This window comes from Balaenoptera borealis, assembly GCF_965194805.1.
Source record: "Balaenoptera borealis genome assembly, chromosome: 4".
In the NCBI taxonomy this organism is placed as follows: domain Eukaryota; kingdom Metazoa; phylum Chordata; class Mammalia; order Artiodactyla; family Balaenopteridae; genus Balaenoptera; species Balaenoptera borealis.
This window is the reverse complement of record NC_138861.1, coordinates 19,474,586-19,500,381: the sequence shown is the minus strand read 5'-3', so window position 1 is coordinate 19,500,381 and position 25,796 is coordinate 19,474,586. Positions and strand designations below refer to the sequence as shown.

Here is a 25,796-nt window from a genome sequence, read left to right as displayed (position 1 = left end):
CACAGACCCGTACTGCACAGCAGGAGGTGAGCAGTGAAGCTTCAGCTGCGGCTCCCCATCACTCACAGAAGCGCCTGAACCACCCCCAGACCCCGCCCCGTGGAAAAACTGTCTTCCATGAAACCAGTCCCTGGTGCCAAAAAGGCTGGGGACCGCTCACTGAAATGAAAAAAAAAGTTTTAAATGACATCTTAAATATCACAACGTATCTATTTTGTGAATATCGAGCCTAGTGCTAATGCCACCCCCTTTCCCAGGATATGTAAGGAATGGGGAGAGTGACAGAAGCCATTAAAGATTTAAGATTACACGCAGACAAGGAAGGTGCCCGTGTTGTTCCAAACAAATTGGTGAACCAAAATCAGTAACAAAATGATGTCTCAAAGTAAATGTACACCAATATGTTCCTGGACACTATCTCTGGGAGCTACTATTAAACTTTCTTATATTTTTGATATTTTTCCAAATTTTAAAAATTAAAGATGTATCTCTTTTATAAAAAGAAAACAACAGTAAAAAGAATTTAAGTACTTGAGAATGACAAATAAATTTCAACTTCAGTCAATTCCTAGGTTAAGACTCTGAAGTCAGCCTGCCAAGAACACAGGAAGGAACAGGAGGGCAGAAGAGCCGTGTCTAAATTAAGGTAGAAGTGTGTCACACTAAAACAATTCTAGAAAAGTAGTAATATACACTACCATTATGCTGGCCTAACAAATATCTATTCTACCTCATTCTTTTTTAAATATTAAAGAATCCTTCATCTAAAAGTTTTCTACTTCATCCATGATTGCCAATTATCCCTACTAACTTCTAAATAATGTACCATAAAAGTTAACAAGCTAGAATGTAAACTTCATCCTGATCACATGATTCATAATTGGAATACAAATCATGAGCATCATTTTTAGGAAACTGAAAATTATGAAAACTGGTTTAAAAGAATGTTACATTTTTATTACCTTATTTACTCACCAGTGGATAATGTGGTCTGAGTTTACCAGTGTATCGATAACCTGCCCATGGGTCAGTCTTGATATCACCTTCCACAGTCCAGGGAGACACAGATTCTCGCTTGGCCTTTTCATCTTCTGGGAGACGGACAGATGAATGAGAGAAAGAAACGCCTCAGTGGTCAAGCCACTGAGCAGCAGCATACTTTAACTGTCACTATTTGAAAGCCAAGCCAAAGAGCCCAGGCACAAAATCCAGCAAACTTCTACCCTAACCTAAGTCACCAAAGCTGCTGCTTTCTTGCTATGTCCACAGCCCTATGACTCCGCAAAGATCTAAGTGTCTTGGGAGAAAAAGCCCAAACTAAACATATTCTCCTTTTTTGCACAATGTTGAATAGGAACAGCTCATAGTTGAACTCCTTTTCTCGAGTAAATACTAAATGTATTCTCTCTGCAACGTCAATTTATAGGAAGCCTGTTTTTTGAAATACAAAATTTGAGCCTGGGGAGAACTTCCCAACTGAGAGCAGATATTACAAATGGATTCTGTGCTTTTACTAAAAGAACAGATTCTAAATAATCCCAAAGCAAATTTAAAGTAAAAAACAAAAACTTCTCACTTAGCTGATGAATGACTTTCAAGTCAACATTTTAAGTTGCTTAGAAAACTTTGTGAGTATCATTTGCCTTTTTTCAGGAAGGAGGTAACAGAAAGAAGTAGGTAATAGAAGGAAGTAGGAAAAGGCAAAGATACGGGGAACAATCAATCGAAAGTTACTGAAAATTCATTAGAAAAATTAAGAATCAAACACACACCTTACTACCAGGTTAGTTAATAATATATAATGTTGTGTTTACTGAAATACACCTAAAAATCTTCACACAGAACCTACCCTCAATGGTATCTGAGCACATTAACTGCAGTTCTTATCCAAAAACCAAAATAAAACTACTAACCTAAGACTTTAAACAGCAGGAATTCAAATCCCTCCTACACCAAGTAGCAGCCTATACACCTCCCAATGCACACCAGCGTTTTCCTGATTATTGTAATGTTATCACAGGTTTTAAAAGGCAAGCTTCAAATAATTTTAGAAGCGTACAAGGAAAAAACTCCTCCCTTTAAGCGATCTATTTAAAATTGATTTTGGACAGATGGAATCATATCATCTTAAGCTAAAGAGGAATGGTGAAATGGGTGAAGGTGATCAAAAGGTACAAAATTCCAGTCATATGATAAATAAGTCCTGGGGATATAAAGTACAGCATGGTGACTACAGTTATCAACAACCAGAAAAAGACAATCTAATCTCATTTTCTCATTTTACAGATGAGGAAACTGAGGCAAGATGGTTCACATGGGCACAGAAATGTGGAAATGCTGCTTCCCAGTCCAGTACTCTCTCCAAAGAGCATGTGGTCAACTTGCGATTGAAAGGCCCTTGAGGGGCAATTGAAAAGAATGCAAAAATACAACCAACCCATTCACATTATTTTGGAAGAAAATACAATTATAATATTACATATAAAGTAAAGGAATAGAAGGGACTTTCCTGGCAGTCCAGTGGTTAAGACTCTGAACTCCCCATCAGGGGGCATGGGTTCAAACCCTGGTCGGGGAACTAATAAGATTCCCTCATGCCACATGGCGCAGCCAAAAGAAAAAAAGTAAAGGAATAGAAAATGAGAAAGGAAAGCTCTACTACACTACTAAATTTTAGATATCTTTCTCCCCTATGAAGTTCAGGAAAGTTTTCCTATTGACATTAACATTCACACGAAGCTGTTTCTCATTCCAGGACAGAAATGGACTCCATTCACTGCCACTGGGGTCAAACATTATAGAAAATAGTTTAAAATGCAGGCCAACTTACACCTGCTTTAGCTGTGATTGCATCAAGTGCTTCTGTATGAATCATGAACTTCAAGAATAATTTTCACCAGAAACAGGGCAGAACAGCAATCAAGATGCAGGCTTTTTGCTTTAACATACTCCAAGGGAGGGTGCAGGGAAAACGAAGGATGTAAAATCTTTCAAAGCTTCCTCCTGATCTGGATTCTGAACCTTCCACAATCGCTTTTCAAGAGAATTCAAAGCAGACCTCCAACAAATAATATAACCCAAAAGCTATCTAAATAAGAATGAAATATGGCAAGCTCTTTTCTAGTCTCTAGGTATAATTTACTTAGGGAAAGTTTCTCTTCCGAAGTAAGTTTTACTTAATGTAAACTATTTACGGATCAATTGATCTAAGCCCCTAAGTCCCAGACATATACGTAATAGAAACCTAATAAATATGAATTGGACTGGGGGTCGGTAACAAAATTGCATACTAACTGGTCTTTTTCAAATGACTGTGAAAGCATAGGACAGCATAAGCAAACATCTGTAAGCTGTCTTTCAAACATCACAATGCAACAGGGCCAGGTAAGCTGCAGGTGGTGTCAAAGAGTACCTGATGTGTGCAAGATCAGGTACCAAGACCAAGTACAGCACACCTTTCTTTCTTTCCTCTTTAAAAGGTTCTGTGCAGGTGGCCTCAGCTGCCACCAAAGAACTGCCCATATCTAAGCTTTGCCTGGAAGAGAATTTTCTGATCACAATCCTGACTCAGTTCTCCCAGAGATGATTATTGAATGGCTACTGAGCACTTACTATGCACTGTACATACACCAAGCACTTTACATAGATTTGTTTATTTAACACTCACAATAAATGCATGATTTCGGCAGTTTGGAAGTGAGGCTTAGAGTAATCCGTGCTCACAAAGCTTGGTGGAACCAGTTCTGAAATATTATCTAATACCTTCCCTCCGCAATCCAAAGCTCAAGCACACTAATTTGGAAGGGTAGAAGAGTAGAATAAAAAGTATTATTTAGAGGTTTTTTTTTTTTTTTTGGCCGCGCTGCGCAGCTTGTAGGATCTTAGTTCCCCAACCAGGGACTGAACCCGGGCCACGGCAGTGAAAGCGCCAAGTCCTAACCACTGGACTGCCAGGAAATCCCACAGAGGTTTTTCTTTTGTGTTTTTTTTTTTAAACGAGTTTTTATATCATATCTTTGGCTATTCAAAAGATACTTGTCAACCATGTCCACCTTTTACTTTAGGAAAATGGGAGGCAAAGAAACACACTGAGTATATCAGTGGTGAGTGTAAAAAGTGTAAAATAATAGAGTATTGAGATGTGAAGTGCTACAACTTTTACAGATCAGACAGACTAAAGGCAAATGGTACTGTGTAAACTCTGGCAGGAGATATGTGTAAGAAATATGCACCCAAGCATCAGGATTACATGCATTTAAGGGCTTTACAACCTAACTGGTCTTCTTTACTATGACACATAAAAAGTAAATTCTGCTCTTGAGTCATTTAACTCACACTTGAAATATTCCTAAGGTCTGATTAGCTTCTGCAACCAAGAAAACTCCAGGTCCAAATGATTTCACTGGTGAATTCTACCAAACATTTACAGAAGAAATAATACCAATTCTACACAACCTCTTCCAGAAAATAGAAGTGGAGGAAATGTTTCCCATTCTATGAGTCCAGGATTACTCTAATGCCAGATCCAGTCAAAGATATTAAAAGCAAATTACAGACCAATATCCCTCACGAACATAAATATAAATCAGTCATCTTTAATTAGGGATCAGTGCACATGAACTGTTTGCTACATTATTTCACTATTACTTCTTGGAATGAGGTTCTATCTTTGAAGATGCCCTGGCTCCTTCCCAGCCCAACATTCTTTTCCCCTAATCCCTTTCTCAATACTCTTCTTAGCCCTGGAGATCACCTTTCCCCACACCATTCCCTCCTCTAGGACTGTCATCCACAATGGTAGGTGGGGTCAATTTATTAGGGTGTGAAAGACACAAGGCTGGCAGCTGAGGGCTGACTCTACCCAACACAGCCCAAAGTGATCAAGAATATTAGGCTCACCCACTGAAGAAATCATCCCCTAAGATCCAAGAGGGCACAATCTGAAACATGGCACCATACTAAATTCTAGAGGTATAACTAAAACACAAACCGTCTTAGTCCAGTGCAGTAACAACTACTTAGGGAACACCAGCTGTTTAATTCTCTTGCAGTGTAAGTCATAATGAAATAGCTCTATCCTAGAAACCCAATATTGAAGAAACAAGCACACTTCAATGAGTTGGCAAACACTTGGAGTAGAGACCCATTTTTTCTTTCTTTCTTTCTTTCTTTCTTTTTGGCTGCATTGGGTCTTCGTTGCCGCACGCGGGCTTTCTCTAGTTGCCGCGAGGGGGGGGCTACTCTTCATTGCGGTGCACGGGTTTCTCATTGCAGTGGCTTCTCTTGTTGCGGAGCACGGGCTCTAGGCACACAGGCTTCAGTAGTTGTGGCACGTGGGCTCAGCAGTTGTGGCTTGCGGGCTCTAGAGTGCAGGCTCAGTAGCTGTGGTTCACGGGCTTAGTTGCTCCGTGGCACATGGCATGTTCCTGGACCAGGGCTCGAACCCGTGTCCCCTGCATTGGCAGGCGGATTCTTAACCACTGCGCCACCAGGGAAGCCCCAAGTTCTTTCAGTAACATACTCTTGCACCTCAATCCTTCAGTTCCCTGTGCTTTTAAGTTCCTGAATATGAAATGTTAATAATTGGCTCAAAGAGCTCTAAAAATACCTAATGCATTTGATATACAGTATTTAAAGTATAAGTGAATAAAATAAAATGGCATGTTTAAACCTATCTCTATACTTTGGAGGTAGCAAATCCTGTCATTTATGCTTTTTAAACTCATTTATTCACATCATTTTTCCTCATCTCTAACCACATTTCCTCCCACAATAGCCTAGCATTTCCATTAAATGTAGACTTCACTTTATACAACCACAGAATATATGTTTTTAAATTTTTATTTCCTTTTCCTTTAAATGGTGGTTCAACTGACCTCAATGAGATTTTTAAGGTATATACACATATAAAACAATCTACCAAACTTTATTAAATCAGCAAATTCCTTAAAAATATAAAGTAGATGAACTAAAAATACCAAGATCAGTAAGTTGAAAGAAAACCTTACACCAAGAACCACGTACTATCTGCCAATCCGCCCATAAGGATGGCAGTGCTATAAGAAAAAAAGCCCTTGTCAATTTTCAAGTAATTGTGACGAGTTGTCGTGAGCTAGCCACGCTAACGGCTTGAATTCATAGGATGAGTCGCCAAAGCAGGAAAGGCCATTCGAAACAGCAATAGATCAGTGTGGTTGACAGCAATAGCTAAAAAGCAGCCAATAGTTTGACTTTGTGGTGTCTCAAAAAGGAACTTCAAAAAGGAAAATTAAACATTAGACTGTAAGTAATAACATTAAAACACAAAAAAAACAAAGCGATATAATTTTGAGTTAGACAAAGCAACTGAAATTGAAACTAAACAAGAACGAAAGCGATTTGATTAAATGAAGCCAGATAGCTCGTGCGCCCCTGCCTACAACACACAAACGCTTCTAGCAAAGGAAAGAGGGTGCCAGACGCCAAAAGTTTAGGACGTCCTCTGGTATTGCTCAAGCCAGATCCCACTCGTGGCAGCCATCTCATGTTTTCATGTTACATATTGGAAATAAGATTAACAGAGATATTAGTCACATTTTATTTAAATGATTACATACCACAAAGAACAAAAAATGTCCTAATTCTAGCTTTTGGGATTATACAGTCAGAACATTCAAATATACGCTTTCAGAGCTGGAAGAATTCTTGTCTTCTGCACAAAGCCACTGCTAAGAAAAATGGTATAGAGATGTGTGACTTTACTTACTTGCTTTCTTATGTAGTAACTTGTGAGTAGCCCAGCTTCCTTTAAAACATTCCTAAAAGGAACAAACATGAAAATTAGTGTCAGGCTTTCCTTTGCTTTTTTTCTTTTTAAATAAATTTATTTATTTTATTTATTTATTTTTGGCTGTGTTGGGTCTTCATTGCTGCACGCGGGCTTTCTCTAGTTGCGGTGAGCGGGGGCTACTCTTCACGGCGGTGTGCGGGCTTCTCATTGCGGTGGCTTCTCTCGTTGTGGAGCATGGGCTTCAGTAGTTGCGGCACGCGGTCTCAGTAGTTGTGGCTCACAGGCTCTAGAGCACAGGCTCAGTACTTCTGGCGCACGGGCTTACTTGCTCCGCGGCATGTGGTATCTTCCCGGACTAGGGATCGAACCCGTGTCCCCTGCATTGGAAGGCAGATACTCAACCACTGCGTCACCAGGGAAGCCCCCAGGCTTTCCTTAATTAGAAATATTTTAAAGAACGTTATATATAAGAAATAGTTACTGGAAACTTTATTTGCGAAAATCAACATCTGTAACTTCACTACATTAAATATTTGGAAAAGCTTAAAAATGATAATGCCTATTTTAAAACTCATTTCATAAAGCAACCTAATGGATTAGAGACCTAAATGTAAGACCAGACACTATAAAACTCTTAGAGGAAAACACAGGAAGAACACTCTGACATAAATCACAGCAAGATCTTTTTTGATCCACCTCCTAGAGTAATAGAAATAAAAACAAAAATAAACAAATGGGACCTAAAGAAACTTAAAAGCTTTTGCAAAGCAAAGGAAACTACAGACAAGATGAAAAGATAACCCTCAGAATGGGAGAAAATATTTGCAAATGAATCAACAGACATAGGATTAATCTCCAAAATATATAAACAGCTCATGCAGCTCAATACTAAAAAAAAAAAAACCCAATCAAAAAATGGGCATAAGACCTAGACATTTCTCCAAAGAAGACATACAGATGGCCAAGAAGCACATGAAAAGCTGCTCAACATCACTAATTATTAGAGAAATGCAAATCAAAACTACAATGAGGTATCACCTCACACCAGTTAGAACAGGCATCATCAGAAAATGTACAAACAACAAATGCTGGAGAGGGTGTGGAGAAAAGGGAACTCTCTTGCGCTGTTGGTGGGAATGTAAATTGATACAGCCACTATGGAGAACAGTATGGAGGTTCCTTAAAAAACTAAAAATAGAATTACCATATGACCCAGCAATCCCACTACTAGGCATATACCCTGAGAAAAACCATAATTCAAAGACACATGCACCACAATGTTCATTGCAGCACTATTTACAATAGCCAGGTCATGGAAGCAACCTAAATGTCCATCGACAGACGAATGGATAAAGAAGATGTGGTACATATGTACAATGGAATATTACTCAGCCATAAAAAGGAACAAAATTGCATCATTTGTAGAGACGTGGATGGATCTAGCAACTGTCATACAGAGTGAAGTAAGTCAGAAAGAGAAAAAGAAGTATCGTATATTAACACATATATGTGGAACGTAGAAAAATGGTACAGATGAACCGGTTTGCAGGGCAGAAATTGAGACACAGATGTAGAGAACAAACGTATGGACACCAAGGCGGGTAAGTGGTGGGTGTTGGGGTGTGGTGGTGTGATGAATTGGGAGATTGGGATTCACACATATACACTAATATGTATAAAATAGATAACTAGTAAGAACCTGCTGTATAAAAAAATAAATAAAATAAAATTCAAAAAGAAACAAAATAAAATAAAGCAACCTAAACTTCAGATTACATACTTCAAATAAGCCAAAAAACATCAGTCAATATTGTAAACAGTAGCCATAGTTATATTTCAATTTTATGTCATCAAATTATTTTGAAGTATTTGAAAAGAACTCTGAACCAATGAAGTAATCATACACTGGGGGAAATAAAAATACGGAAAATTTTGCAGATTCTTCCATGATTTATAGTAGTTTGACTCCCAGTTAGTCATATCCACTTTCTTTACTACGTGCTGACAGCCCTACTAGACTAGACTGTAAGCTCCATGAGGGAAGGGACTATGTCAAGTTTACCACTATATCTCCAGAGCCAAGCAGAGCGCCTGGCACATGGAGGAGTTTCAGTGAACACCTGCATATTGATCAGAATGGATAAATAAATAACTAGAAAGACTAGACTTATTAGTTGGGAAAACATGTTCATGTGACATAGTTCAGACACCAGTAAGTAGTACTGAATTGGGAAAATGAATTCAAGTAGTAAATTGAATTCAAGTAATGAACTCAAGTAATAAATTAGAAAAATGAATTCAGCCAGACATAGATTTTATTTATGCTTTGATTTTTATAGCCTTTCCTTCAAAGAATTTAAAATTACTCAAATAAATCATTACAAATACTAAGAAATTTCACAAATTTCTACAAACGTTTTGACTTTGCAAACACACACAAAAAAATCCAGGAATAAGAGGAGAGCTAAGGAAAAAATAGAAGGAGAAAAAAAAAATCCCTAGGACTATGTAGTAATCAAGACCCATTACACCAGTGATGCTAAAAGCTGCTTTCCCTAGAGATCTACCCAACAGCCTCGGAAAGGCTGGTTTCTCCCTCCAGGGCCAGACCTTCACTACTTCCCCTTCACTCCCCTCGCATCTTCCACAACCAGCAGCAGTTGAGTCAAAAATCCCAGATTAACCCATTACCTCCTACTACAACCTACAACCTCAATAGACTTCAACTGTATAAAACGGTATATGCAACATTAAAGACTTCTCCAGTTTTGAAGCTGAAACCGAGCTCAGTCTTTTGGGGAGGATGGGAGGTATAGGAGGCAGAATAATGGTGCCTAAAGACGTCCGTGTCCTAATCCTCAAAACCTGTAAATATGTTAGTTTACAACTAAGGTAAAGGGGAATGTAAGCTGTTAATCAGCTGACTTTGAGAATGGGGAGACTACACTGTTTACCCAGATGGGACTAATGTGATCACAGGGTCCTTAAGAGGTGGAAGAGGGAGGCAGAAGGAGTCAGAGAAAGATGTAATGATGGAAGCATGGCCACAGAGATGTTACATTACTGGCTATGAAGACAGAGGAAGGGAGCCACCAGCCAAGAGATGCAAGGAGCCTCTAGAAACTGAAAAGAGCAAATAACAGATTCTCCTAGAGTCTCCAGAAAGGAATGCCAACCTGCCAACACCTGCTTTTAGCCCCGAGACCTGTGTCAGACATACTGAACTGCAAGATAACAAATCTGTGTTGTTTTAAGCCACCAAGTTTGTTGTAATTTGTTTTGGCAGCTATAGAAAACTAATACAGGAAGGAAACTAGAGTTACCCCTATCTGTTGTCACTACAAAAACCACTCACAACTGGCACAAAAATCAATTCCTCCCCACCATGGAGTTATAGGAAATTAGTAGAAAAACAAATATTTTTCTATGATTTTACCACAAAAAAGGATTATTAAGATTAATCGAAAAGTCCCAAGAACTAAAAAGGAATAAATTATTTCTTCAGTATTAACCTATTACATCAGGGATCGCCAACCCTCGGGCCACAGACCGGTACCGGTCTGTGGCCTGTTAGGAACCAGGCCACACAGCAGGAGGTGAGCAGCGGGCGGGTGAGCAAGCGAAGCTTCATCTGTATTAACAGCCGCTCCCCATTGCTCGAATTACCACCTGAGCTCCGCCTCCTGTCAGATCAGCAGCATTAGATTCTCACAGGAGCGTGAGCCCTACTGTGAACTGTGCATGCGAGGGACCTAGGCTGTGCGCTCCTCATGAGAATCTGATGCCTGATGATCTGAGGTGGAGCTGAGGAGATGAGGCTAGCACTGGGGAGTGGCTGCAAATACAGATTATCATTAGCAGAGAGGTTTGACTGCACAGAGACCATAATCAATCAGCTGCTTGCAGACTCATCAAAACCCTATCAGTGAGTGGCAAGTGAAAATGAGCTCAGGGCTCCCACTGATTCTGCATTACGGTGAGTTGTATAATTATTTCATTATATGTTACAATGTAATAATAATAGAAATAAAGTGCACAATAAATGTAATGTGCTTGAATCATCCCGAAACCACCCCCCCCCACCCTGGTCCATGGAAAAATTGTCTTCCACGAAAGCAGTCCCTGGTGCCAAAAAGGTTGGGGACCGCTGCATTACATAAGAAAGGAAAACTCAATGTTGAATTATAATAGGAAGACAACCATAGTAAAAACTGTAAATTATCATTTGCTAAATATATGTGCACTATACACCTATATCTCATTTCATCCTCACGAAAACCCTGCGAGGCAGATGGCACTGTCCCCATTTTACAAATGATAAAACTGAAGCACAGATAAACTAGGTAATCTTGTGTATCACATAACAGAACCGTACCTGGCAGAAGAGGACTCCAAACCAGGATTACCTGACTACAGGTCATGCTTTCTCACTGACTGTTTTACAGTGTGTGAATGGGCTGGGCGGGGCAGGGGGGGGCGGCGTGGTTTGCGCATACTCAATTCAAAGCACTGATTTAGCACCAAACCTGGAACTAGAAAACACAGGTGTGATTAAGCTGTACCATGTATTAGCTATACCATTATAAGCTCTAAAATTTTACCTTTAAGTCTAGGAAATGATGATATTTACTACCAGTTTAATGGATCCTCAGTTGCTCCACCTATAAAGTGGGTTGATTTTCTCCAGGAGAAGATCACATACCAGATTAAAGGAGATAATGCAACTAACATATATAAAAATAGTTAAAGTGTCTAGCACATAGCAAGTATCAATGTATGACATCTTAGTGCTTACCACCATACCCAGCATTAAGCAGCTTTTCTCCACAACCATTAGGGAAGGAACAAAGATAATGTGATCATATACACAAAAGCCTTCTAGGGGATTCCCTGGTGGTCCAGTGGTTAGGTCTCCACGCCTTTTCACTGCCGAGGGCCTGGGTTCATCCCTGGTTAGGGAACTAAGATCCCACATGCCGCACAGTGCAGCCAAAAAAAAAAAAAGCCTTGTAGCTGTAGAAGGAAATGTGAACTGCTTTCATCACTTTCCAGGACAGACTGCAAGCTGCCTGCTTCATAGCCATCCTCCCCTTTCCTCAACAGCCAAAGAACCCTGCTAGAGTGGAGGTGTGGGAACACTGCTAAAAACATTCCCAGCCTCCTTGAAGCTGCAGGTGGACACGTGACCCAGTCTGGCCAACCAAGTGTAAGCCCAGTTGTTGGGTGGGGCTTCTGCAAAGCTTCTGAGAAAAGAAACACCTATCTTTTACTCTTTGCCCTTTCCCCTCTTCAAACCCGGAGATGTTGCTTGAAGTGAAGTAGCAGTGCTGTGCCTGCAAAACAACAAGCACACCCCAAGAAGCCTAGGTCCCTAATGACTTTGTGGGGCTGCTGTTCCAAGTCTCAACACATCCACCTCCAGACCCCTCATCATAGTAGAAAAACAATAACAGAGGCGTCAGTAAAAAAACTCCACAACTTTAGTTTTGGTGGATATACTGGTTAGAAATTGCATTGGATTATGAGGTACGAAAACTCAAAGAACAGTGGGATAAACAATCACTCACCTGTTTAATAAAAGACAAAAAGGAGGCTGGAAGAGTGATGGGTGAAAGCAGCAATAATAAAATCCCTGGAACCTGTAAAGTGTTACCTTATTCGGGAAAGGGGTTGCTGCATGTGTGATTAAATTAAGGATTTTATGATAGGGAAATTATCCTGGATTATGCAGGTTGGCCCTAAATGCCATCATCACGAGTGTCCTTGCAAGAAGGAGGAAGAGGGGGGATTCACACACAGAGAAAAGGAAAACGTAATGTGCCTAGGAGGGCAGAGATCAGAGTGATGCGGTAGAGCCCCTGGAGGGAGCATGGCCCTGCCAGCACCTTGATTTAGGTTCAATGAAACTGATTTTGGACTTCTGGCCTCCAGAACTAAAAGAGGATAAATGTCTGTTGATTTAAGCCACTCAGTTTGGGGGATTTGTTACAGCGGCCACAGGAAACTAATACAGTGACTAACAAGACATCAGGGCACACACTAAAACAGGGTGAGGGACTAACTACAGTCTTTCTGAAGCTTTTTCCACTTACATGTACTTATTTATGGACTCAACTCCCAATTATCCACGGTAATTTTTAAATGGGGCAAGCAAAGGCACATGACGTTACTTTAAGAAACCTAACTTCAGTCAGCAATTTCAACCTCTTCTCTTCCTTCCCTCTCCAAACTATTCCTCCTCATAGACGTGACTGGCAAAAGTGACGAGACAGACTGGAGCTTCTTTTTTTCCTTCTTCCAGTCTAGCCTACAGCAGAGATGCTTATGGTAGTAAGACTGTCAGCAAGGAAGAGGTCAGGGATGGAAGGAAGGGAGTGAAGGGAGAAGTTCAGGGCAGGTCCTAGGACCGCAGTCTGAGTCCACCAAGCCCAGAGGCAAAAATCCCACCATGGCAGCACAGTAGGCATGCTACTGCCATCCTTCACTTCCAGGCCTTAACTCCAATGTTTCCTTAACACCAGGACAACCATCTGCATACCAACTATGCTTGGTACAATTTTCAATCCATTTTCATTATGCCAGCTTAGAATAAAGCAACTGAATGTCTGCCCAATGAGAACTAAGTATGGCTAAAGTGGCTTACATGTCTCCTAGGTATTGATACAGCCAATACTACAGCAATACTGTGAATAGTCTTCCCTGAAAAAATTAAAGATTCCAGCTAAATAAACCCCTTTAAAGAACTTAAGATATAACTGAATCAGGATCCAAAAAAAAAAAAAATCAATAGGTAATCTGAAAAGGAAAACACAGTTTGAAAACTAGAATAAATTTACAATTTTCTAGAAGATGAAATTTGCCAAGCAGCCGATTTCCCACCCAACAGCAACTCTACTCTGTCTTATATCTTATGTAAAATTGATAGAGATTTTTTAAATGCTACTATATTAATATATCCCAACACAAATAACCATTTTTAAAATGAATTTTATCTTCTACAGACAATGTAATAATTTTAAATTCTTGCTCAGAGCCATATATAATATCTTGTATGTCCAAATATTCAAATGCAGACTGGAAAGTGAATATCTTTAATGTTTAATGATACCATCTAGGCTTGAGTATACATTTCACTGTATCAATTCCTATAATACAATACTTAACATTTTCAGACCACTGAAGCCTTTGAGAAGCTTGGGAAAGCAATCATTCCCCGCCACAGAAAAAAATTATATCCATGCACATATAAAATACAGAGTGCCATGTGGTTGTAACGTGAACTCTGTACTTGTATGTATGAATGAATGAATGAACAGACTCGTAAGCACATGTTTATATGCACATAGGTGCTGGGCATTCAGCAGTGAACAATATAGGCCTATTCTAGACAAATATTACATGGCTAATCACACAATTTACTACATAGTTTAAGTCATAAGGGCTAAACAGAAAAAATACACAGTGCTGTGACAAGAGGTAGAAGACAAGAGCTAAAGACAGAGGCAGAGATCAGAGCCTGTTAAAAATTCTGGTCTATTCTAATGACAACAGAAAAAGCCATTAAAGGGTTTTAAATGAAGGAACAACCTGATGAAGACTTGAGTTTACAGCATCCCTGATCTCCATCCACAAACCCAAAATTAAAACTTTAATACACAGAATGGTCCTGAAGAACTCCATAAAACTGATTTTTAATACAGGCAGTCCTTGCTTTGCATAGTAGTAAACAACCATACAAGCTGTAACCGTAAAAAGCAATCTTCATAATCAACAGGGAGAATCACAATTGTTCCATGACCTTTAAAACTTTTTATCAAAATATTAAAAATTCTCTTGGGCTTTCCTGGTGACACAGTGGTTAAGAATTCGCCTGCCAATGCAGGGGACACGGGTTCGATCCCTGGTCCGGGAAGATCCCACATGCCACGGAGCAATTAAGCCCATGTGCCACAACTACTGAGCCTGAGGTCTAGAGCCTGCGAGCCACAACTACTGGGCCCACGTGCCACAACTACTGAAGCCCGCACGCGTAGAGCCCGTGCTCTGCAACAAGAGAAGCCACTGCAGTGAGAAGCCCGTGCACCGCAACGAAGAGTAGCCCCCGCTCGCTGCAACTAGAGAAGCCTGTGCACAGCAACGAAGACCCAACACAGTCATAAATAAATAAATAAATAAATAAATAAATAAATAAATAAATAAATAAATAAATAAATAATTGAACAAGATGTTTTAAAAAATTCTTGTACTGTAGGTTATAAATATACAGGAAACTGAAAAAGTAAAACTAATATTTGTTTAGTATACTGTAATTTAAAACATTAGATATATTGAAAATTAGAGTATTTTATTTCTTTATTTAAAAACTTATCAAGACTAATTTGAATACGTGTGCCTTCTTCCCACTGTATAACTCAGTAAACAGAGTGAATATCATTGTTATGCTTGGCAGATTGTCATACGCCTTTTTAGGTTTAAAACAGCTTCCAAATTTTATCCTTTGCACTCTCAATACCTCTGAGAGTTCTTTTAAAGTTTTTTATGGGTGTCACTTCCCCTGAGACACCATCATTCTTTTCATCACAACCATTTTCCTCATTTATGTCAACAAGTCTGTCCGACTTCCTCTGGCTGCACATCTATAGAGTCTCTAGAAAGGTGGGCAATGTCAACACTCCCCTGGGTCAGCTGTTTCTTCCACAACTCCATTTATGTTCCATTTAGATTTCACTTCCAGCATTAACACTTAGCACTTCTTTGTTGCACTTCCATCTTTGTTAGCCAATTCCTTCTTTCAATGATCCATTTTTGTAAAATGTCACATAAGTTTATCATTGGGAAACAAGAAAGCTAGGCAACTACAGGCTCTGCTGTCTGCAAGAGAACCGAGTGACAGATGCACAGGGACCAACTGCTGACAGGCTTTGAAAGAAGTGGAGGGACTGGTCACTCACTGATCAAGACGCACAGCTGTGATTTACGCAGTGATCTGAGGACTGAAGAGCTAGCAGTGAAGTCTTATGTACTTCATGTCATTACTCATGTTGTTGGGAGACTGGTTTTAACTACTCTGTGGTAACTAGATTCATGCATATCAAAATTGCAAAATAAGATCTGCCTTTATATAGTTGGCAACCCGATACAACCTATTTATAAAACTTTTCTAAATAGGTTATGTGAACAAAATACTTTTGCCTCACCCAGCATCTTTTTTTACCCTCACAGAAGCAGACACGTATTTCCTTAAATAAAATAACATCTCTATCCCAACTGATTCATTTAGAGAACACAGAAGTTTACACACCAATTTAAATCAAGAAAGAGAGGGGGAAGAACGAACCATCAGAGAGATAAAAGAAGCACTTAAAATGTTAAAGAAAATTAGTATTTTCACCTAATTTTTTTAACACTACAAAAATATCCATTACCTACTTACTACTAAGGATAATTCATAATTCATAAAGGGTTTACAGGTAGGGACAACTAAAAACTCACACATGATTTTCTAAATTAAGTTTAGGGCAGCAGCTAAAATCATGGACTTTGAAGTCAGACAGACTTGTCCCATAGCTTGATCATTTATTAGCTGTAAGGGGAAAAAAAATCTTAATATCTCTACGTTCCACTTTCCTCAACTGCAATGTAGGGAAAAGTGTGTAAAAATGTGTGGCCAATAACAGTTTTATCCATTTTATTTTATTTTTATAAATTTATTTATTTTTGGCTGCGTTGGGTCTCAGTTGCTGCCCGCGGGGCTTTCTCTAGTTGTGGCGAGCGGGGGCTACTCTTCGTTGCGGTGTGCGGGCTTCTCACTGCGGTGGCTTCTCTTGTTGTGGAGCATGGGCTCTACGTGCACGGGCTTCAGTAGTTGCGGCTCGCAGGCTCAGTAGTTGTGGTTCACGGGCTCTAGAGCGCAGGCTCGGTAGTTGCGGTGCATGGGCTTAGTTGCTCCACGGCATGTGAGATCTTCCCAGACCAGGGATCGAACCCATGTCCCCTGCATTGGCAGGCGGATTCTTAACCACTGCACCACCAGGGAAGTCCCTCAATCTTATTATTTTTAAAAGCAATTTAAACTTGAAATTTGAAAAGGTGATGCACCTGTATATTTTTAACATGTCTGTGTCAACCCTGCCCTGAATTCTTAGCTTATGAAAACTTACGGCAATTAGGCAGCTAGTGATGACTGTGGCCTTTGTAGCTGACCAGCATCACTGTCCACGGAACCTGCGCATTGGGGAAGGGGATGCAAGAGTCGGGAAGAGGGACTTCCCTGGTGGCACAGTGGTTAAGCATCTGCCTGCCAGTGCAGGGGACACAGGTTCGACCCCTGGTCCGGGAAGATCCCACACATGCCTCAGAGTAACTAAGCCCGTGCACACCACAACTACTGAGCCCACATGCTGCAACTACTGAAGCCCGCGCACCTATAGCCCATGCTCCGCAACAAAAGAAGCCACCTCAATGAGAAGCCCGTGCACCGCAACGAAGAGTAGCCCCCGCTCGCCGCAACTAGAGAAAGTCCACGCGCAGCAACGAAGACCCAAGGCAGCCAAAAATAAATAAAATTAAAAAAAAAAAAAAAAAAGAGTCGGGAAGAACCTTAGGTTTGAACAGGCTCTCCAGCTAACACAGAGACCATCACAGAGAACAGCCTGCCAGCTCAAGGTGTGTGAGCACAACTTGCGACTAATCTTTGGCAGAATTCTAAGCTATTCAGACACAAAAGCAAACCTTAGGAAGCCAGGTTTTAGGGTTGTTTTTTTAATTTTTTTTTTTTAAATTTTATTTATTTATTTATTTATTTATTTTTGACTGTGTTGGGTCTTCGTTTCCGTGCGAGGGCTTTCTCTAGTTGCGGCGAGTGGGGGCCACTCTTCATCGTGGTGCGCGGACCTCCCACTTTCACGGCCTCTTTTGCTGCGGAGCACAGGCTCCAGACGCGCAGGCTCAGCAATTGTGGCTCACGGGCCTAGTTGCTCCGCAGCATGTGGGATCTTCCCAAACCAGGGCTTGAACCCGTGTCCCCTGCATTGGCAGGCAGACCCTCAACCGATGTGCCACCAGGGAAGCCCCTTTTTTAATTTTTTAAATTAAAGAAACATTGAGCAGAGACATCAGTAGCCACTGTAAAGGAGACAAAAGTCAGAGGTTCACAGATTTAGTCCAACTACAAAACCCAAACAGAATGTATGGCACAGCTATTTGAGGAACCACTGAACTGGTGATGAGTTTACCATCCTCCCCCACCAAAATCACCAGGGGCAACATGGAAGGGACCACCGGGGCACAAACACAGAGCAGTCCAGAAGCCCTCTAATTCTGGCTCAAGGAACAGGAAAGGGAACTCCTAGTGCTCAGAATACAGTCCACCTTCTTTTCTCGTTTCTGTCTTCTCACACCCCAAACCCCAAGTGATCCTGAGGCAACACACAACGTGAGCTCATAGGAGTCAAAGTTCTGAGGAAGAGGCATCTCCCCTCTGATCAGTGAAGCTATGGTCCAGCGAGGGTGGGGCTGAACCCCATTATTTTCTTCTCTCTGTGTCCTCCTGTCATTTGGCCCAGACAAGGCACAGTCATGAAGTATGCAGCAAAGCAGGTAACTAAAACCCCAGCTTTCTGGCCAGAGGACCAAAAATGAGAATTCCCAAGGAACCGGAAAGTACCAGGAAGGAGCTCCAGAAAGTGACCCCATAAAGCTGTTCATAATACAATACTGATGTGTGTGAGAACAGAATAGAGAGGCCATCGTCCAGGTCTCAGGGACAGATATGAATGGCACTGCTAGGTTTTGAAAACTGAACTGACACTGGACCCAAAGAAGGCATGTTAGAACTTGCAGGCTGAATCTAACCAGATTAGTAGCCAGCTAAAACTTAAAATATCAACATTCTTCACAAGATTTAAACAAGACTCAAGATCTCATAATATTCAAAATCTCTAGGATACAATCTAAAATTATTCAGCATATAAAGAACCTAGACAATTTCAATTTACAAGGGAAGTGAGTCAACAGACACCAATGCTAAGATGACACCAATGTTGGCATTAACTGACAAAGACTTTAAAGCAGCTATTATTAAAGCATTCCAACAATCAATCAAAACACTCTTCAATCAATGGGAAAAAAAGAAAATCTTCGCAAAGAAGATGTAAAGAAAAACCAAATGAAAATTTTAAAATTGAAAAATACAATGCCAAACTAAAAAACTAATTGGATGTACTCAATAGCAAAATGAAGATGTCAAAGGAAAGATTCAGTGAACTAAAAGACTGAAAGAAATTATCCCATTTGAATGCAGAAAAGATTTTTTTTTAAAAATGAACAGAGGGGCTTCCCTGGTGGCGCAGTGGTTGAGAATCTGCCTGCCAATGCAGGGGACACGGGTTCGAGCCCTGGTCTGGGAAGATCCCACATGCCGCGGAGCAACTGGGCCCGTGAGCCACAGTTACTGAGCCTGCGCGTCTGGAGCCTGTGCTCCGCAACAAGAGAGAGAGGCCGCGATAGTGAGAAGCCCGCGCACCGCGATTTAGAGTGGCCCCCACTTGCCACAACTAGAGAAAGCCCTCGCACAGAAACGAAGACCCAACACAGCCATAAATAAATAAATAATTTTTTTAAAAAACTATACTGAATAGAATTTAACCATCCTGATGCATCAGTAGCTCCCAGAAAGGACTTTACATAAAAACAGAATAAACTCATTAACTTTAAATTACAATATTGAAAAGTTATTAAATGCTAAGCAAAGGAGTTCCCTGGTGGCCTAATGGTAAGGATTCCAGGCTTTCACTGCCATGGCCCGGATTCAATCTCTGGTCCGGGAACTGAGATCCTGCAAGCCACAGGGCACGGCCAAAAAAAAAAATGCTAAGCAAATCACTCCACTAGATTACTAATTCTTCATGTTGGTAAAATGCAACCTCTAAATAACAAAAACGAGCAAACTTTGCCAGAACGTTATACAGCATGACTTTTTAAACTCCTTCTGGTGGGTTACAAGCAAGTCCTTTCTTCCTCATTTTCAAACAAAGAAAACAAAATAAAACAAAAAACTACCTGCCTATTCAAGAAGACCTACTAGACACAAGGTAGAGGAAGGAATAGGGTAACATTAAAAAGTTCAGGAAAATGTCCTTTCAAAAAGATACAACAAGCCTATTTTATAAATTCTAGAGATACTGCTTTAGCAACCACATTGCCGTATTGTGGTTCCATAACTATAAGACTTGGTTGTTTCTATTTTGAAACTTTCAACAAATAGAAGGTTTAAGAGTTGCCAAAATCAATCATTTAATATTAAATGAGTGCTCAATATATAAAAAGCATTCCTGAATTTGAAAGTACCTATTCTGGGTCCAAACTAAGGTATTCCATGTAAAATTGCCATTTAATACCTTCTACCATCACACACACACACACACACACACACCCCTCTAAATAACAAAATAATTTCTAACTAAAGGGCATAAAATATAAAACTGCTACCCATATGTGGTTTTAAATTAGAAACAAATGCTTTATAACCCTAGAAAGTAAAATATTTTCTCAAAATGTTATTTTTCAAGGAAATTTTCCGTGAAATATTTTAGCAGGATGTAGGAATCAGGCAACGCTACATTCGAGAAGATAAAAGAAAACCACAGGATGATGTAAGATGATCCCCTCCCCATCCCACCCACCTCCCTACAAAAAAAAAAAAACTCACTATACAACAGATCTAGAGATGGACTAATCCAGGTTGGAGAGGTCAGAAGACTCTGGGAGAGACTCTTCAAGAACACAAAACCAAGTAAAGAATACCAAGTATGTTTAAATATACTAAAAAAAGACTTACAAAACCAGAGGAAGGGTTGGGGTAATTAAAGACAAGTACACAGAAAGCTAAGTAATGAGTTACACAGGAAAGGAAAGGTAATCACTATGTAATAATAATATATAACACTTATATAGAGCCTACTATGTGCTAGGCACTATTCTAATTACATAGGTTAAGTGCTAACAACTCTATGAGCTAGATACTATTTATATAGTACTCATTTTACAGATGAGAAAAGTTGAGCCACACAGAAGTTAAATGACTTGCCCAAGGTCACACAGCTGTAAGTGGCAAGTAGACTACATGACTTATAACCACCTTACAAGTCAGAAGACAGGCACATGGCAGGTGAGGAGTGTAATAGCTAAACCCTCTTCTGCCATTCCAGGAAGCCTAGAGAGAAGGCCTAAAACCAGATTATCAAGACAGAGCAATTTAACCATGTATTTTAGAGATATAGAATTAAGTGCCAAAATAATCTGTTTAAAGTGGTGAAAGATAAATAAGTTCTGGGGATACGATGTACAACATGATGAGTGTAGTTAACAATATTCTACTGTATATTTGAAAGTTGCTTAAGAGAGTAAATCTTAAAAAGTTCTCATCACAAGGGGAAAAAAATTGAAACTATGTGAGGTAATGAACATTAACTAAACTTATTGTGGTAATCATTTCACAATATATACATGTATCTAATCATGTTGTATACCTTAAACTTATACAATGTTATGTCAATTATTTCTCAATAAAACTGGGATAAAATGTTGAAAGAGATATCTGGTATAGGGTGTAAGGATTATAGACTATTTGACGCTAAGCCATGTGCATGTGTTTTCAAAAATCAAAGCCATATTTAAAAAATAATAATTGGGGGCTTCCCTGGTGGCGCAGTGGTTAGGAATCCGCCTGCCAATGCAGGGGACACGGGTTTGATCCCTGGTCCAGGAAGATCCCACATGCCACAGAGCAACTAAGCCCATGCGCCACACTACTGAGCCTGCACTCTAGAGCCCATGAGCCACAATTACTGAGCCTGTGTGCCACAACTACTGAAGGCTACACACCAAGAGCCCATGCTCTGCAACAAGAGAAGCCACCGCAACGAGAAGCCCGCACATTGCAACGAAGAGTAGCCCCCGCTCCCCGCAACCAGAGAAAAGCCCACGCACAGCAATGAAGACCCAATGCAGCCAAAAAAATAAAATAATAAAATAAAATAATAAAATAAATAAATTTATTTAAATAATAATAATAATTGGTATAGTAATCTCTAAACTGTACAGTGTATTTATATTAAGGTTCCTTTCCTACAGCCAGTATTTTAAGTTGAACGCCATTTTCCAGCTGCATGAAGATTCCATCTAAAAGACAAACTGTTTTCTTATTCTGAGTTAAGGCATCTTGTCACTTGAAGCACACTTTAAAACAATTAATACAGCATTAAGGTAATGTGTTTATACTTTCTGCTCATGGTGTTACTAACCGGACAAGTTACTCTTTGCCCCACAACTAAGTATACCCCAGGGGCTAAAACACACAGCTCACCTCTTTCAGCCTCTTCCTGGGGGACATCACCTTACAGTGAACAAGGCTTGACAGACTGGCATCAAGAAAAACAATCATGTTATTCTTTTTTTTCACATCAATCTCACATCCTTCCTAACGTGGTCTTCTTCAGTGACCCATCTCTTACAGTGGGTATGTCTACACATTCACCATTATTTGTTGATTGTTCCTAGTTTCTCCACTCAAAAGGTAATGTTATTTACAACACGACAACATGCAGGAACCCAATCATCAAATCTTCTTGAATTCTAAATAAACAAAGATTTTCAATTCTATTTGCTAATGCTTGCCATCTGGAGTGTATCAGAGTAGATGCCAAGTTTTTCTTTTTACCACTACTGATCATAGAACTCTTGTAAAAAGAAATCTAGAGCAATCTTTAGTATTTGAAACAGAACAAAGAGCTGCTCTGAGACAGGAGCAGGGAGGCGGATCCACTCTCACCTGTGCCCAATTTCATATCTTATCCTTCAAAGCAATTAAGCTTAAATAATCAGATGCCCTCCTCTCCTCCATCCAAACCTTACCTTCCTGCAAGAGTTTAGAAGGTAACAAATGACTTTAAATACCACCTTCTCTGTAAAACTCCTCCTGTCCCCCAGTGACAAATGACACCTCTTCTAAACCCTTTAGCAATTACTGCCTCTACAATTCAATTAATAATCTATTTCGTTGTAATCGCTGTTGATTTGATCTCTGGTAAACTTTGAACAAACTAAAAGCAGTACAAGTTTTTTAAAGGAACTATATTTCAAAACGCTTCTCCTCTGTCACTTCAAAGTTAAAAGCCCAAGATAATGTGTAAAGACCAACATTTAAGTATTGGTACACACCTTAAGTTAAGGTACATACCGTAAGTATTCATGGTAAACTATTTTTTTCGTATCTATTCTGAAAAGTCATAAGCTATGGAGCAATTACCAAGATTTTAAAATAATCCTCCTTGATTCTATTTCAGCAAAAAAAAACCCCCACTTTCAACAAGATTATGAACATACTCCTAGAAAAGCAGAACATGCTTCACATTTTTCAGACTACTTGGTATTCTGAAGAAGCTTACAATGCACTGGGGATCAACGCTATACCACACCAATTTTTCTCCCAACTATATTTTCAATGTAGCTATCATCAACTAACATTTTGAAATTCATCACATTCATTGAAAAGTAGCTATCCAAATAAATAGCCTTGTATTTTCCTCAGAGGATTTCAGAGTGTTTTATACTTGGTTCATGAAACTTACATCAAATCCCAGCTTCAATAAGAGGACTAAGAGGATTATTGTCATTAAATAAACTGAGGAACTGTCTCACAAAACAGCTTACTTAGCTAAAGGCTTGTATTTCAAAATATATGAAGATTTGAGTAAATGAAGAAACCGAAGTATTAATAATAAATACCTCTCACCTGTATAAAGACACCCACCTTCCTCTTACTTGCTGAGGCCATGAAGCAATCAGGTCATGGTCTTCAAAATCCCTGATGGCATCAAGAACATTCCTGTATCTACTGATAACTCTTGAAGACTGAACAAGTGCTCCTTCCTTACACCACAATCTCATTCTTTTTCTTCCCCATTCATTACCTGATTAGGACCACTCAAAAACCTGAGTGACTTATTCTCCACACCCTGAAGAATCAACCCCTGACTCTTAGCTGGGCAATCTTTCTTTCCTTAACCCTGAAAAATGTGCCAACAACCTAACTAAACTAGGGTTAGAGTTTCCCAGAGAACACCACATTCTCCTTTCCCTTGCACAACCTGGTCTATCTGCTCCTGACACTTACACCTTTACATATTGTCCTCAGAAGCTTTACCTATCCCTTCAGGTCTGTTACAAATGCCACCTTCTCCATGAAGTGTCCACACCACGCCCCAACCCACCTGAAGCGTAATAGGGCACATGTGCTTATTCAGTACTCCTTTGAGAGCACTTTATCTCATTGCCCTACTTTCCACCTATTTCGCTGCACCAAAGCACTGTCTATTGATTACCTACTATAACTAGTAGGTAAAGCTTGACTTTTCAGCCCAAGAGAACACACTTTTTCTTTAGCACCAACATATGTCTACCAGTTTTAGGGGCTGATATGGGGTAGTATGGTTCTCATTCCTGAATAGGTTTTAGAATCACCTGGAAAGCTTTTCTTTAAAAATACTCATGCTATTCCCCACCTCAAATTAAGCAGAATGGTGGTTATCAGGGCTGGATGGAGTTGTTTAATAAGTTGTTTCAGGGGCTTCCCTGGTGATGCAGTGGTTGAGAATCGACCTGCCAATGCAGGGGACACGGGTTCGAGCCCTGGTCCAGGAAGATTCCACATGCCGTGGAGCAACAAGGCCCATGCGCCACAACTACTGAGCCTGCGCTCTGGAGCCCTCGAGCCACAACTACTGAGGCCGACACGCCTAGAACCCGTGCTCCACAACAAAAGAAGCCACCACAATGAGAGGCCCGCACACTGCAGCGAAGAGAGGCCCCCGCTTGCCACAACTAGAGAAAAGGCCCCGTGCAGCAACGAAGACCCAATGCGGCCAAAAGTAGAAATTAATTAATTAATTAATTTAAAAATAATAAGTTCTTTCAGTTCTGCAAGATTAAAAAAGTTCTGGAGATATGTTCCACAACAATGTAAAAATAATAAACACCACTGAACTGTACCTTAAAAATGCTTAAGATGGTAACGTCTCTATGTCTTTTTTAACAACAGTAAGAAAGAAATTCATTTTTTAAAAAGTTACAAAACTGTACACCTGTATATAATAAAGAACAACGATCCCGTTTTTGTTTTCAAAAGATAAAAACAACAGGTAACATTTAAATGTGTACTACATGCCAAGCACTGATTTAGGGACTTACTATGCATTAACTGTTAATCCTTACAACTCTAAAGGGTTAGGTACTATTAATTTCCCATTCTACAGATGAGAAAACTGAAGCACAGAGAGATTAATTAACATGTAAAAGAACCACACAGCTAATTAATCACAAAGCCAGGATTTAAATGCAGGCCCTCTGGACACAGTATCCGTGCTCTAACCTCTATGTAATATATACATAAAAGTCTGAAAAGACAATAAACCAAGCTGTTAACACTCTCTTAGGATACAATCATGACAGAGTTTTCACTTTATACACTTCTGTTTTAAGTTTATGCAAAGATCATGTACTGCTTTTTATACTGAAAATACAAATGAAGGTATTTACATTTTGAAAAAATATACTCAATGGAACAGCAAGGTCTCTACCCTGCTAACAATCATTTCATTTCCTTGTATTTCTGTACTGAGACTCTTTACCACCGTAAAGCTAATCTACCTGCCATAACACATGTCTCAGCTTGCTCCTGCTTCCATAAACATATCCTTCCCCTGGAGAGAATGTCCTCTCCTTTGCACTGATACACACCTTTTCACTTACCTTTTTTTTTTTTTCTTTCAATTTATCCAAATCTAGTTGGTTTTTTTTCTTTTACATCTTTATTGGAGTATAATTGCTTTACAATGCTGTGTTACTTTCTGCTGTAGAACAAAGTGAATCAGCTATATGTATACATATATGCCCATATCCCCTCCCTCTTGCACCATCCTCCCACCCTCCCTATCTTCCACCTCTAGGTGGTCACAAAGCACCGAGCTGA

At 39.8% G+C, this 25,796-nt stretch overlaps 1 protein-coding gene and 1 pseudogene across 6 annotated transcripts in view; one reads left to right on the top strand and one right to left on the bottom strand.

The window, feature by feature from the left end:
- The window catches only part of LOC309628576 (riboflavin kinase pseudogene), a 215,942-nt pseudogene that overhangs the window by 124,255 nt on the left and 65,891 nt on the right, over window positions 1-25,796 (top strand). The window lies entirely within an intron of this gene.
- METAP1 (methionyl aminopeptidase 1) overlaps window positions 1-25,796 on the bottom strand; it is a 66,592-nt gene that overhangs the window by 23,852 nt on the left and 16,944 nt on the right. For 3 of the 5 annotated variants that reach the window (XM_082391750.1, XM_082391748.1, XM_082391751.1), the window contains 3 exons: window positions 22,134-22,188; window positions 6,746-6,797; window positions 976-1,091 (listed from right to left, as the gene is read on the bottom strand). In XM_082391750.1, coding sequence (XP_082247876.1) covers window positions 976-1,091; window positions 6,746-6,797; window positions 22,134-22,160 — 195 coding nt within the window. In that variant the 5' untranslated portion in view covers window positions 22,161-22,188. Of the gene's footprint in view, window positions 1-975; window positions 1,092-6,745; window positions 6,798-22,133; window positions 22,189-23,579; window positions 23,810-25,796 lie in introns of those variants that run through there. The other 2 variants (XM_082391747.1, XM_082391749.1) reach the window with 2 other exon arrangements.